We start from the raw sequence: 15,643 nt of genomic DNA, 5'->3' as shown, positions 1-15,643 counted from the left end.
ATTAGCACTTCTGCTTTTGTCACCTTGGTGCAGTATCACTCTCAGGTACTCGCTGTGGGCAGATTCGGATTTGGCAACGGGACGTTGGCTGTGAACCGACTGTGAAGATGCCCGACAGGAACAAAGCCAGAACCATGACCATGATCTGTGGTGAACATTTTACTCTAATGCAATCTTGCCACAGAATTCTCCACCTTATATCTCCCTATTATCCATTTCACTCTTAACATCCAATTTCTCTTTTTCGTTGTGATATCATGCTGTCCTGCTGTTTCTAAGAAGGTGGAAAATACCTTGGTTGACGCACACGTGCAGCACATAAAAGGCTGCTGTTGTCATGTCATTGTATTTTATTGAACAGCAACAAACAATACAGCTATACGAAAAAGGAGAATCAGGTAGAGATTACATCGTGTCTATCCCACCTTACGATATGGAGAAAAAAGTGGAGAAAGCCTTGGAAAGTCACCACTGTTTGTGGTCCAATTTGCAGCTAATGAGGGATTGTCCCAGTAAGAGCTGGAGGAATGTTCAAACCTTTCCCTCATAATTATTTAACTGCCACTCATTGTGCCTTATTAGCAAATCTGGTTTTGGAAATAACGCCTTCTCCCTTTTTTTTAACACTCACAATTGGCTTTGAACTTATGATAATAAGCTCTATATTTTCCAATTCATACTACAGACAATACATGGATTTTAACTAAGTTCTTATTGAAAATAGGTTGAAAGGCACTGGAAAGTAAATAATGTGTTTCGCTTCTTTGCCGTATTGTTTTTTAACAGAATAACAGTGGAATTGGGAAGAAGAAGCGTTTCAAAGCATGGTGTAAATACACTGATCAGCCACATCATTATGACCACTGAGATGAGAAGTAAATAACATGTGTTCAGCTGGAGACCTGGCATCCATGTGGATGTTGCCTAGAAATGTACCACCCACTTGGACGAGACCAGACACCCCCACCCCTGAGGAATGACACTCCTTGATGTATTAGGGCATTAGAAAGGCAATATAAGGAAGGTGGTCATAATGTTATGCTTGATTGGTGCGTATATTAGCATTAGAACGGCAGCGAAAGAGAAGATCAAATATTTATTATTTAAAAACAATATATAACCGAAAGACGCCACGCCGTCCAATCACATCGTGTTTGCATTCAGTGTGAGTAAAACTCATTACGGATATCCTGGCACTCAAATCAACATGATGAATGTCTTTGTTTCCTCATAAAACAATTGAAAAGCTGATTACATTACACTGTATTACACATTTTGAAGTGAAGAAAACATGACCTCAACTGCACGTTGGTGCTGGATGGATTTCTAGTGGTTTAAATACTGGTAAAATTGGGAAGTTTGTACCTACAGAGGACATAGTTTTAAATCTAGTGGAAGAAATGTCATTTGTTCTTCCTAACCTTCAGGCATGTACAATATGCAACATCTTAGGGCCATGAAACACCGTTAGTCAGCCACTTTCAAATGTCGGGCTGCTGGTGAGCAACTGTGTCCTTTTATCCAGACAAAAAGGGATAGTTAAGAATTTTTTTTAAAATGCTTGACATGTTTTGAACGTCACCTGCAGTCTGCTCCAGAGGCATCATCTGGCAGATGTGATGTGTCAATTAAAAGGTGTTTTCCCTGTAGCCGGGACCAACCTGATGGTCCTGACAGATCCACCAGGATGGCCCCGCCATCTGATGGTCTTTGGAGGAGAAATCCCACGTATGAATGCTCCCTCATCCTGATCCATGGTCCGGTCAGCCCGCTTCCTGCTTTCAACGGCCTCTGTGATCCAGCGCTTGAATTTGTTGTTTTGTGACCCGATGATTCTTGCTCCATAATGGCCCATTTTAGATTCAGTTCTTCTGCTATTATATTTGTGTTCTTGTAAGTTGGCCTAAGGTTTCTGCTAGTTTTGCTGGTGAGCCACTGGTCCAACCCCTGTTGCCAGATTTTGAGCTGATTCACCATGTTGAATCGATGCCAGAACAAATCTGTGAGAAAGATCTCCCTGTCTGGCTGTCTAGCTTGGAAAACCTGTGCTAAAGGAAAACTAGACAATGGCAGCCGTCCATAGTCTGTTTGAGGCGACATCACAGTCATTGCCAGTGGTTCTTTGATGTCAAATTGGTGTCTCTGTAACTTTACTAACATAATAGAGGGTGTGCATGTGACGTCACAGCAAGTGAGGTCTCCACGGTTACGGCCACTGAGTGGCAAAAACTGACAGTTGAGCATTGAGATTACTAGTTTGAATCATAGGCTTTAATAGCGCCTAAATTGTAAAATGAATAGCTCTTGTGCAATTGACTGTACCAGATTTGAAAAGCACTCAGAGATATATTTTTACAGATATCTGCCAAAGAAAAGAGAAGTAAATGGATTGCTGCACTAGAAGAAACAACTGGAATCCAGTGGTTCACATTTAGTGTCAGGTAATATTAATTTATGTTGTATTTTTTGTTGAAGTCATACCTTAAGTTTCTTCTTAAGTTACGTTCTGGAGGCCGTCAGATAAGTTTGTGGATGTTGTTTTTTTGGCGTAGTTACGGCCGACAGTAACTATTTCAGTTCCAACAATAAATAATAACAATAAACCAATAAAGAGAATATTTGTGATCACTCTTCGTCATCCACTCGTCGCTACAGTATTATATGGCTAATGTTACGTCTCAGTAAAGCTCTTACCATTAGCATCTTTATTTAGCTACATTTATCATAACTGAAATTACCTAGAAAATAACTTAAACTAACTGAAACTGAGGCCAATCCACCTTTCCAAATAAGCTGGTACTCTAGTACAAAGCTGTTGGAGCTGTGTTGTATAAAGTAACAAAAGGTCATACTTTAGTATAAGTATACTATTTCTCAGTGTTGAAATCAGGTCCATATAAATATCAGGATAACAGATTTCTGGCCACATGTCAACATCCGTGAACCATTTGTTCGTATGGATCATTGTTGAGTCCAGTAGTTCTTACTTTTCTCCTGGTCTTGCCTTATTTGTTGCTACATTTCACTATGATTTTTCCACTAAGGGGGACGTGGCCCCAGGCGACCATAACGTCAGTGCATACCCTCTACAGAAAGATCACCGATTTAAAGACATCAGCTACGCAAATTTACAAATCATATGTGCTGAACAAAACAACAGTGTAACTCTGCACTCAAAGTGCAGTCAATGTAATGGTGAGAATCAACTGTAGCCTATGCAAACACATCGGTATGCACACCCACATGTACACCCCCCCCCCCGCGCTCGCTATCTCTCCCCCACGCCACAAATGGGAGTAATCAAACATGTTTTGTGGTGACCTTCTCTCATTCTCACTGTCCATCTGTCTCCCCCATTCTCTCTCAGCGATGCATTCTTCTCTTACTCTCCAATTCTCCTACTACTTTTGTTCCTTCACCCTGTGTGAGTTCTGCAGAGGAAACAATGTACCACAGGACATTATTCTGGTACCGTGATGGATGGCAAGAATCCTCATCTGTTGACTGTGGCCTTGAGATAAAGAATAAGCAAATGAAACTGCCTACTTGCCTTGCAGCACCCTGGAGTCCACTGCCACCATTTCTCATGCTAATTTGATTGAGAACGCTCCATCAGCACACACTCCCCGACCCACACACCTTTGCTCATGGGAGGTTTTGCAGGGTGGGTGAGGGGGTAGAGGATGGAGGGTGCCATCAAGGCACACTGTAATAACAAATTTATCTCCAGGATGCCTGTCTCAGCGTATAATGTTCAAGTTAGGCCCGTTGTGGGTAGTTTACATCAAAGTGAAATGCGGTGCTGCTGGTGAGGACAGAACCACGGACAGGAAGGAAAGAAAGACGGTGTGTAGATAAAAGGGCGAAGTAGAATAAGGAGAGATGATAAGGCCAAAAGATGAGAGGAGGGATAACAAACAAGCAGGGAGATGTATAAGAGTACAGAAAATAGGAGAGCACTTAACAACCCTGGTCTATGTTCCCACACTGCAATGTATGTGGAGCCAGAAGGATAGCGCACTCCTTTCTGCAGTAAAACAAAACCAGGATTGATGAGAGTGTCTGTAATGTCTAAGTGACTGTCTGTGTATGGGCTCGCTAGGAGCAAAGTGTCCAGATAGCGATGGGGGGAAAAAGGATAGTTGGATTGAGAGAGCAGGAATGTGGCGCTAGGTGGAGAAAAAGACATAAATGAAGGCAGAGATCGAGATAAAAAAAAACAAAAAACAAAAACAGTTCGACTCCAAGAAGGAGGGGGATCGCGCAAAACAGAGGGGGAGCTTTAGCGGTAGACAATTGCGGAGGGAGATAAATTGGGACAGAGCTGCTCTTTTATGGCCATTTTTTTCAGTCTCCTTGGTAGCTATTGTGTGCGTTTCATTCATTAGACTGCATGCAATGAAAAACATTCAGGGAGAGAAATATCGCCAGTCAGCAGCCAGTGCACAGCTCTGCTTTTTCCTCATGGGCAATATTTCACCAGGCTTGACCTTCTCAAGTAAACAAACCTCATGTTAATCATAGAGGGGAAAAAAAACAATTAAAATGAATTTCCTCTTTTGTCTGCTTACTTGTCATGCTGTCACCACACCGGTACTGCATCACCGACATGGTTGCCAGGGAAAGCTATGTGCTGTAAACTACTGTAAGGCAACTGGACTAGACAGACACAATTGCTGTGAGGAGTATCTTCAATGTCTCCACTTGTAATGAATAAAACATGACTGATGTGGCTGCTTTTGCTAAGTATATTCTGTATCTTGTTTCTGAAAACAAATTCCTCCATACTAAGAGGGCCAGTAAATGCTCCGATACTCCAGCACTTCTTAATTTTTCCCTATGGCGTAACTAGATTTTGCCGTCACACCAGGAGTTCTCAAAGGTAGCCTGTATCCTCTCCTGCTAATTCATAATGGAGCTTAAAGAACATTACCATGGTGACACTAATAAGTGTCATTCGCCTTTTTCTGTTCTCACTTGCATTACATAGAGGGACAACAATGTGCTCTCTCAGATGAAGACATGGTTTCACTTTAAACACATTGCCCCAAAAAACTCAGCTAATAGGTACGAGCCTCCTACTGGATAATTACTGCATGGGTGATTATCTTTCAGCTGTCAACAAGTTATTTAACCCCAACTGATGAAATGTAGTAGCTTCTCATTCTTAAACAACCATGTCAAAAGACACATCTGTGAAAAGATGTTAGTCTGTTTGAGAAGGGTCAAATCATTGGCATGTATCAAGCAGAGAAAACATCTGGAGAGACTGAAGCAGAAACTACTGAAATTGGGTTAAGACCTGTCCAACACATTATTAATAACTGGAAGGATGGTGAGGAACCATCGTCTGCCAGGAAGAAATGGGGTCAAAAAAAATCTGATCGCTTAAACCTTTGGTGAAATCAAACAGAAGAAAAACAAGAGTAGAACTCAGGGCTATGTTTAATAGTGAAAGTAAGAGCATTGAGGGAACTCAAGTGATTGGGACTGAAAAGCTGTGTAGTCTTAAGAAAACCACTAATCAGTGAGACTAACTGAGAAAAAAGGCTTCAATTTGCTGGGGAGCATATGAATCAGACTCTGGAGCAATATAATGATGTGGTCTGATGAGTCCAGATTGACCCTGAACCAGAGTGATGGAGCTTCAGGGTAAGAAGAGAGGTGATGAAGTGATGCACCCATCATGCCTAGTGTCTACTGTTCAAACCTGTGGGTTCAGTGCTATGATCTGGGGTTGCTGCAGTTGCTCAGGTCTTGGTTCAGCAACATTATGTCCAAAGAATGAGGTCAGCTGACTACCTGAATATCCTGAATGACCAGGTTATTCCATCAATGTTTTTCTTCCCTGATGTCACGGGCATTTTCCAAGACGACAATGTCAGGATTCATGGGGCTCAAACAGTGAAAGAGTGGTTCAGGGAGCATGAGACATCATTTTCACACATGGATTGGCCTCCACAGAGTCCAGACCTGAACCCCATTGAAAATCTTTGGGCCGAAGGTTTTGTGTAGTGGTCAGACTCTCCCATCACCAATACAAGATCTTTGAGAAAAATGAATGCAACGCTGGATGGAAATAAATCTTGTAACATGGCAGAAGCTTTTTATCGAAACAATACCGCAGCACCAGTTCTCTAATCAAAGCTAAATGCGGTTCCAACAAAAATGTTACTGTGACCCTTTTTTTTTTGTTGGCGACTTTTTTTTTGGCCAGACAGTGTAGTTTACATAATTTATATAGCCTAAGGGAAATGTTGAAAATGAGCATGGTGATTTATATTGCTCTTAATTTGTGTGACACACTACATTTGTAGTGTTGAATACATTAATGATATGAAAATAGGCATTATACACCAATCAGGAGTAACATTATGACCACCCCATCTAAAAGTGTGACTCATCAGAAAATGGACATGGTTTAACACCTTGTGGTGCTGCATCCTGCTGCCATCAAGGAGTGTCATTGCTATGGGGTGGGAGTGCCTGGTCTGGTTATATCAACATGAATGTCAGAACACTGAATTGTCCCAAGATGTTCAATGTCATTCACTTCACCTGTCAGTGGTTTTAATGTTGTGGCTGATTGTTGAATTTTATTCACTGTAGCAAAATAGAATGTGTACATGTAATTATTTTTATCATCCGAACAAAAAATTCACCAACAGTTTAAAAAGAAGAATACTGCTACAAAGGATCATTAAATCCTCCTAAATCCGACTATACATCCGCACTTGCCACAGAATCTGGGTGTAAAAAAAACAACCCAAATGAAATTTTCGTGAGGACAAGTCCTTTAACGTGGATACAATGTATGTCACACAAAGGAAACACTGATAAAGACACAATTATGGCCATTAGATGAAAAATGCACAAAAAAAAGGAAAACAGCGGGGGGAAAAATAGCTGAGTATCACTTTTCCATGGTTGTCAACTCTGGGATTAATAGGAGCCATTTCACTGTAATGAGCTGTTAAGCGTTAGCTGCCAAAAGCCTCTCGTTTGCCTTTGAGTCTGAGAATACTTTGTCTAATTATAACAACTCTCTATGTCCCCCTTCTTCCTGTCACTGATGCACCTGTGTGACGCCTGTCTGGTTTCAGCTCTTGTTAGACAACATAATCAGCACCTGAAACTAACGTCAGGAGACGATGATGCTGTACTATTCCTGTTACAAGTGTCACATGTCAGCTCCCAGTTTAACAGTGATGATAACGGGCAGAGTGACAAACTCACCTGTGTATGTTTTTCATGCACTAACATTATTCCTTATTCAACAAAGTTTTATTAGAGGCAGACACTCGTGCGTGACCACCTTCTAGTGTGTTTATCCAGAAACCCTTGTAAGCTTGAGTGACTCGGTCACCTTTCCTCCGTCCAAATCTCCTAAAACCTTGGCCAGTAGTTTCATATGAAAGCAGAGCGACTCAAAAAAGACTGAGACATTTAACCCTTTAAGACGTGAACATCCGTCTGCGCACAAAAAATGCTCGCAGTATTAGAATTACCGTAACTCACCGATGGACAAAATTCAAAGTGTAGGTGAACACGGGGAAGTTTCCCTTTCTGGAAAAAAGAGCTGCCATTACGGTGATGATGGATGGGGAGCCCCAGGAAGAGAGAGCTGTTTGGAGGAATTTGTTGGTAAAAATGAAGCTAGTTATACCCTTGAGATGTCACAACGGTCTTCCAGACAAAAGCACAACCTCCCAGTGTTCAGACACATTTTAAATATTGTCAATAGGGCAAACCACTGTGAGTTACGATAATTCAAAATTAAAGTGCTTTGACAGATCGCCAGCGATACATTCAGGCATTAAAGGGTTAAGAATGGTTAGCATATGCATGTACTTATTGTTCTTTAATGAATGTAGCAACTCTGCTGTTGCTTTTATCCCTTCTGTCTAGTAAGTTCTATTTGAAGACAGAAAAGCGTTGGATTGCTTTAAGTCATCTATGCAACAGTGAGAGAAAAAAAAGAAAAGTCATCTCATTGTTTTACGCTGCTAACAGTGACAAATGGAATTCAGACTCCATGGCAAACAGTGAGTACAGAGAACAGTTGGATCATCCGTTTTTGTCTTGTGGTGCAAAGTTGCCACAGTTGCCTACACACAGTACTAAAGCATCCCTGTCGAGGCCCTTTGTTTGTGAGCGTGTGTGTGTGTGTCTGTGTCTGTGTGTCTGTTAAAGGTTTGTATTTACCAGCAAAGGGGACCGGGGCATCCTTGTCCAGAGCAACCAGAGGAGGGTCCAGCAGCACCGTGTCCATGTTCTCTGTGATCACACCATGATAAGAGGTTTCTATCCACGGCTTGTGCTTGTTGACTGTGAAGAGAGGAGCAGGAGGAAAAAAAGTCACAAATGTTCTTTCCATTCGGTGCGTGTTTTAGATGTCACCGTAAGAATTGTTACTGTAATTCGCATGCTGCGTTATTCCTATCAGACAAAGCGGAGTCACTTCAAAGGCACTGACAATGACAGAACGGAAAGGAATCAACCATTCGCGTCTGTGTTGAGGTTTTTACAAATGGCAGAGGGACTAATGGAAGTCAGAAGGGTGAATGGTGAGGAAAAATATTGATGTTTGTTGTGTATCATTTATGAGTGCCTTGCCCTAAAAGAACGATTTGTGGTCTCTGACGGAAAAATTGCAGCAAAAGCTTTGAAGCCAGACTTTTCAGTGTCAATAAATGTCGGTTACATTTAAGTCCTTTCCAAACGAGTGCACGCGGTGTTGATTACGATGATCAATGCTAAGTAATTTCTTCATATTGCTCAGTATACGGGACTTCACAGGAAATCTGGGGTCTGTGGTGACATCTTTGTACTGGCACTGCAGCAACTATGCATTTTGCCAGAGCAAGACAGGAAAGCCATGGCAAAAAAAATAGTAATATAGGAGAGAATTGCAAATGCGTTTTAGAAATTCACTGTCTCTTCCAATCTACAAAAAAATAAAATAGAACCTAGGAAGAATCCTCTTGTATCATCCCAGATCACATGCACACTGTGCAACCCTATAAGTACATTAAACTTCAAAATCAATCCAGTGCAGGTCTACATACTCGACAGCTGAATAACTCTGAAATGCATTAAGAAAAGAAAAACCTAACTCCAGGCCTTCCCTTTAAGACTTTCATTTTACAACAGTAAAACCTTGGATTTTCTCACAAAAAAACACGGCTATTTAAGTTTTTAAATAGCTCTGGTGGTGTATAGCTTAGCTTGAGCATTCACTCCGTCACAACAACAACTAAATCCCGATTTCACTTAGATCAACATTATAAAACTAAGCTATAACATAAATCTCTCCTCGGTTCTGTAAAGTCCTTCCAGACATGTTCACGATGTAAAACAAACACGTCTTTGGCTCTGTGCTCGCTCCAATTGGATCATTTTAAAAATACGGATCTCCCGATACCAATCAGGACATCCCGTATTCGCGGGGTAATAAAGAAGAGGACTGATGGTGAGGACAGTTGTGGCTTAGCTTTGGTAATGTCTCTCCTTGTTGGAGAATGCTGATAGGAAAGGCAGGTAGGAAAGTCAAGATTTTGTGTAACTACTCTCACTGCCAGAAGGGGGAGACAAACGTTCTGCACTGTAGCTTTAAACCGATGAAAAAGTGAAACATAAAATGAACTCCCAACTCTGCCTAAAGCTTTGTGTATCCCTACTTTTCATCTACCACCAGCATGCTTTCTGGCAATTCAACAATCATGGTACTTTAGCGATCGGAAAGCCAGAGAGACGGATAAACTGGAGATTAACACAGATCACCAGCACATGATTACAGACACTGTAAATGAAACATCCTCCCACTTCCTTGCAGCGGGACCTCACAAACAGAAACAGGTCAGTGTGCAAGCCACCTGAACAACCATATGTTCAAGTTCACTTTTGTGCATCCACACGTGCACACACCATCTCTGGAGTATGTGTGTCACTCTCCGTAGGGATATGAGATGTCAACCTGACCTTTCAATCCACTGAAGAGGAACGCTTTGTCTCATGCCAATGAGCAGATGACATGTCCAGCTGGCAGTGATTTAAAATGCATCAAACTGTTCCTAAAGCCTTCGCACAGCTTTTCATCTGTTTGGACAAATTTCAGTGGTTTTGTCCTACTATCCCATTTTCTCCCCCGCTTGTGACCAGAAGGAGTTGAGAGAACGGGGTCAAAGTAAAACAGGAAATAGGTCTGAATAAAGGAAACACCCGATTTTAAAGCAACATGTGCTGCGAATGGAAAAATGTAAGCTGAACACGGTCAAATGATTGGGAAATGTTAGCCTCTGAAAAAGGAAGTGCTTTCGAAAAAAGTCATCATGCCTCATGCCTCTGTATTAATTGAATTAGACTACATACATCGATCAGGCATAACATGGCAACTGACAGGAGAAGTAAATAACATTGACCATCTTGTGACAATTTAATGTTATGGTGAGAAACCTTTGGACCTGGCATTCATGTGGACATTTCTTAGACACGTACCACCCACCTAGACCAGACCAGGCACCCCCACCCCATAACAGTTACACTCTTGATGGCAGCAGTCATCCCCAGCAGGATGCAGCCTGACCCACACACTCACACAAAAATGGTTTAGAAAAAACATGAAAGACAGCACAAGGTGTTGACCTGGCGTCAACACCTTGTGTTCACTAGATCACAAACTGATCAAGTGTCTGTGGGCATGTGGAGATAGTTCAGAGTGGATCATAGGAAGTGAAAGAAAACCTCAAAGGAGGACAACATTCATTCACGCTCATTCATTGCAGCACACAGCAAGACTCTGCTGGAAAATGAAGTGGAGCTGGAGGTCTGTCTCCATGTGGCATTTTCTCATCTTTACATCCTTAATATTTTACTTGTAATGGTGGATTCTATGGTCCATTCATCAGGGCATTAAAACATGAACGTCTCCATGCTTTTATGGCGTTTTGTGCATACAGTCTCGTCTTTATCCCTCTAGCTTTCATTGGATTTACTCTTCTGTGTTAGTAAAATTTCCATAAAAAGTAGACGGGAAATGAAGTGAAACAATCTTATAAAGAGACTCTTCAAAACCAAGATAATATTAAACTGGGGTTGTGATGTGACTATAAAACAGACTATAAAAAAAAAACATTATTGAAGTGATTCTTCATTCCTGTGTGCTTCTGGACTTGCCAGTGTAAATACACGTTAATCTATCATGCTCGTGTAGCATTTCATTTACATTTGGAGATGTCTTCAGTAAGCCTAGAAGCAGCCAATAGCTAGCACAGTTTACTCATGGACGACAGGTTCAATTTCTAGCTCAAGGTCTTACATTTGTCCCAAAGAAATTGGGTGATGGTAGACACAGCAGAGCGGTCGAGGTCTAATATAAGAGCTGCTTTGGAGGAAGAGCACACATCGGACCATGGCAATGGGCTATTTCCAAAACGGCTTTTCAAGTACTGTAAAGCTATTAGTGATGTGTTTAAGGTAGTCATCCTTGACATCCTTTTGCTGAGGCAGCGTAATGAAACATAAATGGAGGCAAGCTTGGATTCAAAGAGAGAAAACATGGTCTGTCAATCCTGCTGGAATATTTATACAGACAAGCTGTTGCTAGTGGGCATAATGATGTATCGTGTCCTAGTTTTATCTTAGTTTACCGTGTTAGCATGCTAACATTTGGTACTCAGCACACTCATGATCCGAACACAGACACGTTCAATATCTGTAGTAGTACAGAGTACAGAGTAGTAATAGTGACAGAGGCACAGACCCCAGGAAGGTTAGCGGTCGCCAAGGTGGCAGCTAATGGGGATCCATACAATACACAATAAACAAATTTTCATAGCAGTCAGTTTAGTAGTTGTTAGACAATACTTAAATGCAAACATATCAACTTCGTGGTGGTATTAGAGAAAAACTAAGCAGCTGACCAAAGAAGTATTTATCTTCTGTGAAGTTTTGATTTATTTCAAAATGTATTAACAGTCCATATAATGGCTGTTGAGATAATACCATCTGGTCTAATGTGGTGGGCTGAGCAACTAAAAAGAAGGACACTGCTGCATGGTTAATTTGAACCTCTTTTATTAGATCACAAGTGTCACCGGCTGCAGATAGCACGGCCATTTCTTAAGAAACATGTGCATCCATTACTGCATTACAGCGTCCAACTGCACATCACGCAAGGCTAATTCAGTTTCCTCGAAGACAGAGGCTAAAAGCAGATCTAGTGCAGCACAAATTTGATATGACAGTAATATGGACATAGACATCCAGAAACAAGATAGTGCCTTCCTGTAAATAACATTAGTGCAGACAGGGAATTGTCAACCTGTCTATCCTGCTACTGAAATCAGAATATTCGTCATGGTGTCTTCCCTTGGTATTGAAGCTCATGAAAATATATCAGTGTGGGGGCACAAATGGATCATAATCTGCATTTAATTTAGGTCCCACCTCATGCTTTAAGATGTTACCGAGCTGTGTACAGTTCAGTTTTTTTGTCATGTCATATAAATTTCCCCCTAGTATTATTGTGATGCAGTGGATTGGTCGTCATTCAAAGCACTACAGCAGCAGAACACCATAAGCAATACCATCTAAACTATGAATAACTTAATACAATAAATCACAATTTGAAGGGAAAGTACATATAAAAGCGTACACAAGAACAAAAGAATCGTGGTCAAAATATCCACAAGACCTAAAACGTTAGAATTCAGAGGTTCTGCCATCTTTTCCTCACCAACAACACCAGCCAGGGGAAAGTGGGATGATGCACAGATATGAGAGAGGAGGATGGAAGAAGTGGAATGGAACGATTAAAGGGAGCTAGGAATAGAAACATAAGAGCAAAACAATCCCACACAGTGCATCAACTGTGCAGTCACTTAAAGAGGACAGTGACTAAACCTCAGTGCTATCGACAGGTGAGGTGAAGGAGCAGACTGAGCATGTGCAAATTTACAGTGACCTCTCTGTGCCCTGGTGGAACGAGTGGTAATTAAACATGGGTGAGTGCGCGCACACACACACATTTACAGTATGCGCACATGTGTATACAGAATGGGAAAACCAACAGTGTGAGATAACATGATGGAAAAAAGGGGGAGGGAGAAAGAATGGGTTAACCGGGAGAAAAGAGGCAGGGAGAGGAAGGGAGGATAAGAGGCCACCACACTGGAGGTAGTGGAGTGACGGAGCGGAGATAATAGTGGAAAGGAATCAGAGAGAAAAATGGGGCAATCAAGGGGTAGAAGAGAGGACAGGCGTAGCTGGTGCTTCCTATATGAAGAATAGGCCGCTGCCTATAGGGCCTCACAAATCCTTCAATTTATTCTCCAATTAAAATATTAAATTGAATTCCTATAGGACACATTGCACCTCAGCAGGCATTCATCATAGAATAATGGAACTGGCTCAGGAAGGCTCCATCTCTCTCAGATGTGGAGACAAAACAACACATTAGGACTAACTACTGCTTGCTGGCACCCGAAAGGTCCAAAATAATCACTATCCAATAAGAAACAAAAGGCCATAAAATCAATGATCAGCTAGGACATGATTTTTTTTTTTTTAAGGTAAAAGCTATATATGTATAAAAGAGGTTGGACGTTTAAGTCCATATTAATCACTTTTGGTTTTGTCTGCTCAATTAAATTGCCTGCCACAAAGTTTCTTTCTCACCCTTCATGAACAGAACTATAATAAAAACCAATTACTGGTAACTGACTTCATTTTCCACAAAACCAAGAGCATGATTTACGTTTAATTCCCACACACATAAAGAAAAGACCTAACATGATTTACCTTCAGCTCGACAGGAACAATCAAACTCTCTCCGTATACCTGTATAACCTGTACCACGGTATAAACTAGATCTCTCGTTCTTGGTTTCTCTAATGAGGAAGTTAAAGCAAATCACATTGATCTGGTCTCTTGCAGCATGGTGTCCATTTGAGAAAGTGTTCACAGCGCCGTTAGTTTCACAGTAAAAGTGGTCAGAGAATTAAAAGTCTACCACCTCAGCTGGGAGGCGATAATTGCTTCTATGTGAACAGAGAGTCTCACACTTTTAATAGTAGTTGATGGCAGCTTAATATCTACAAGTTGTAGGAGTTTTAAGTTTACAGCAAAAAAGCATCTATTGGTTGTTCTAGCCACAGACATAATTAGATCATAGTGGGGGTCTGAGACTCCTAGGGGGTCCCTGGAGGTACAATAATAGATCAATAGGCATGTTTACTATAATGTGAAAACCCAAAGAAAATTCTGCATTCAATGGTGTTTTACTGTCCTTCACCTCATTATTTAATCTTAAAAAGCCAAATTCGATATCTGTTTTTCTGTTATGGTTCATTAGAAGTGCACTCACCTCTTGTCACACAGGTGAACTGTTGGCAAAAAAGCCCTGGTAAACACACGCTGTACACAATCTACCTTGGACTAAACATCATGCAAAGTTATCAAGTACCTGACTGACTACACTGAGCAGCCAGTGGTTCATCAGATGGGTGTTGTGCTGGGCCCTTTGGTCGACAATAAAGAGTAGACTACAACATTCAGAACACACAGTGTTGTAGGCGTGCACACCGGTTAAACAGCGCAACCTGTACCCCGACAAAACATGCATCCCTGGCCAGGTTTCTGAAACCATCCTCAAGTCAACTGACAAATAATTCATTCGACCACAGTGGACAGAAACACAACTTCAAATAAACCTTCTCTCTGCTGCGATTGCACACAACAGAACAACTGTTTGAGGTCACGTCGGTCTTCAATCAATGCAGCATTGACCAAAACACATTTTATAGGCTTTACTCCTTCTTTACTTTATATTTACTATCTTGCTTTTGTACTCATGGTTCAAAGCCCAGAACTCTGGGCTTTGAACCATATAGCAAGATTAGTGTGTCATTCATCTGTATTTGGGCTTCAAGGTGGAATAAGACACAATTCACTTTAGGTGAAGTTCAGCAAATATCTTGTCGCAGCCTGTGTTTGTACACAGGCGTAAATCCGTAAGTTAGAAAAAAAAAAAACAAAGAGTGGACTGATCCATCCAATACCATTCCAATGAAAAAGCAGAAGTTATGCTGATGGGATGCTGGCCCTGAGAAACTGTCTCATGCTATGTTCATGTTAGCTCTGCATTATTATAATGCTACAGAGGAGCTTCATTACATAGGCAGTGATGGGCAACCAACATCTACATTATTATTATTATTATTCTATAACTGCAGCATAGAACAGCATGAGGCAGCTTCATTAAATAAATGGAAATAATAACTTTAATTGCTTATTTTCATATATAAGAAAAAAACATTGTTCATTGGTTGATAATTGGCTGATCTTACATCTATTTTTAATGTTCTTATCTATGCGGATCACATATTTATACCAGATCAGAGAAAAATAACACTAAGAGGCAGTGGTGTGCATTCATTCCTGCTCTCAGTCAAAGTCCTAGCCTTAATTTGAATAATAAGAAAATATGATAAGCAAACATGTGGTTATTTCACCGTCTTTACTGGTCTACACCTGTCTACAGCTTCTTAGTATTTTCTAGATATCACATGTCATTATTATTATTATTATTATTATTATTTACATTTCACCTCCCTGAATGACTTTTTTGCCTTTTCCTGTAATT

General features: G+C 41.0%; 1 protein-coding gene across 1 annotated transcript in view; it reads right to left on the bottom strand.

Moving 5' to 3' along the window:
• Positions 1-15,643, bottom strand: part of clstn2a (calsyntenin 2a) — a 141,909-nt gene that overhangs the window by 67,031 nt on the left and 59,235 nt on the right. Inside the window, exon 2 of the mRNA XM_047590301.1 lies at positions 8,206-8,328. Within this exon, the coding sequence (XP_047446257.1) occupies positions 8,206-8,328 (123 nt within the window). The remainder of the gene's footprint in view (positions 1-8,205; positions 8,329-15,643) is intronic.

The sequence above is a fragment of the Mugil cephalus genome, chromosome 7 (assembly GCF_022458985.1).
Source record: "Mugil cephalus isolate CIBA_MC_2020 chromosome 7, CIBA_Mcephalus_1.1, whole genome shotgun sequence".
Lineage (NCBI taxonomy): Eukaryota > Metazoa > Chordata > Actinopteri > Mugiliformes > Mugilidae > Mugil > Mugil cephalus.
The sequence above is the reverse complement of the archived record's forward strand: the minus strand, read 5'-3'. Positions and strand labels throughout refer to the sequence as shown.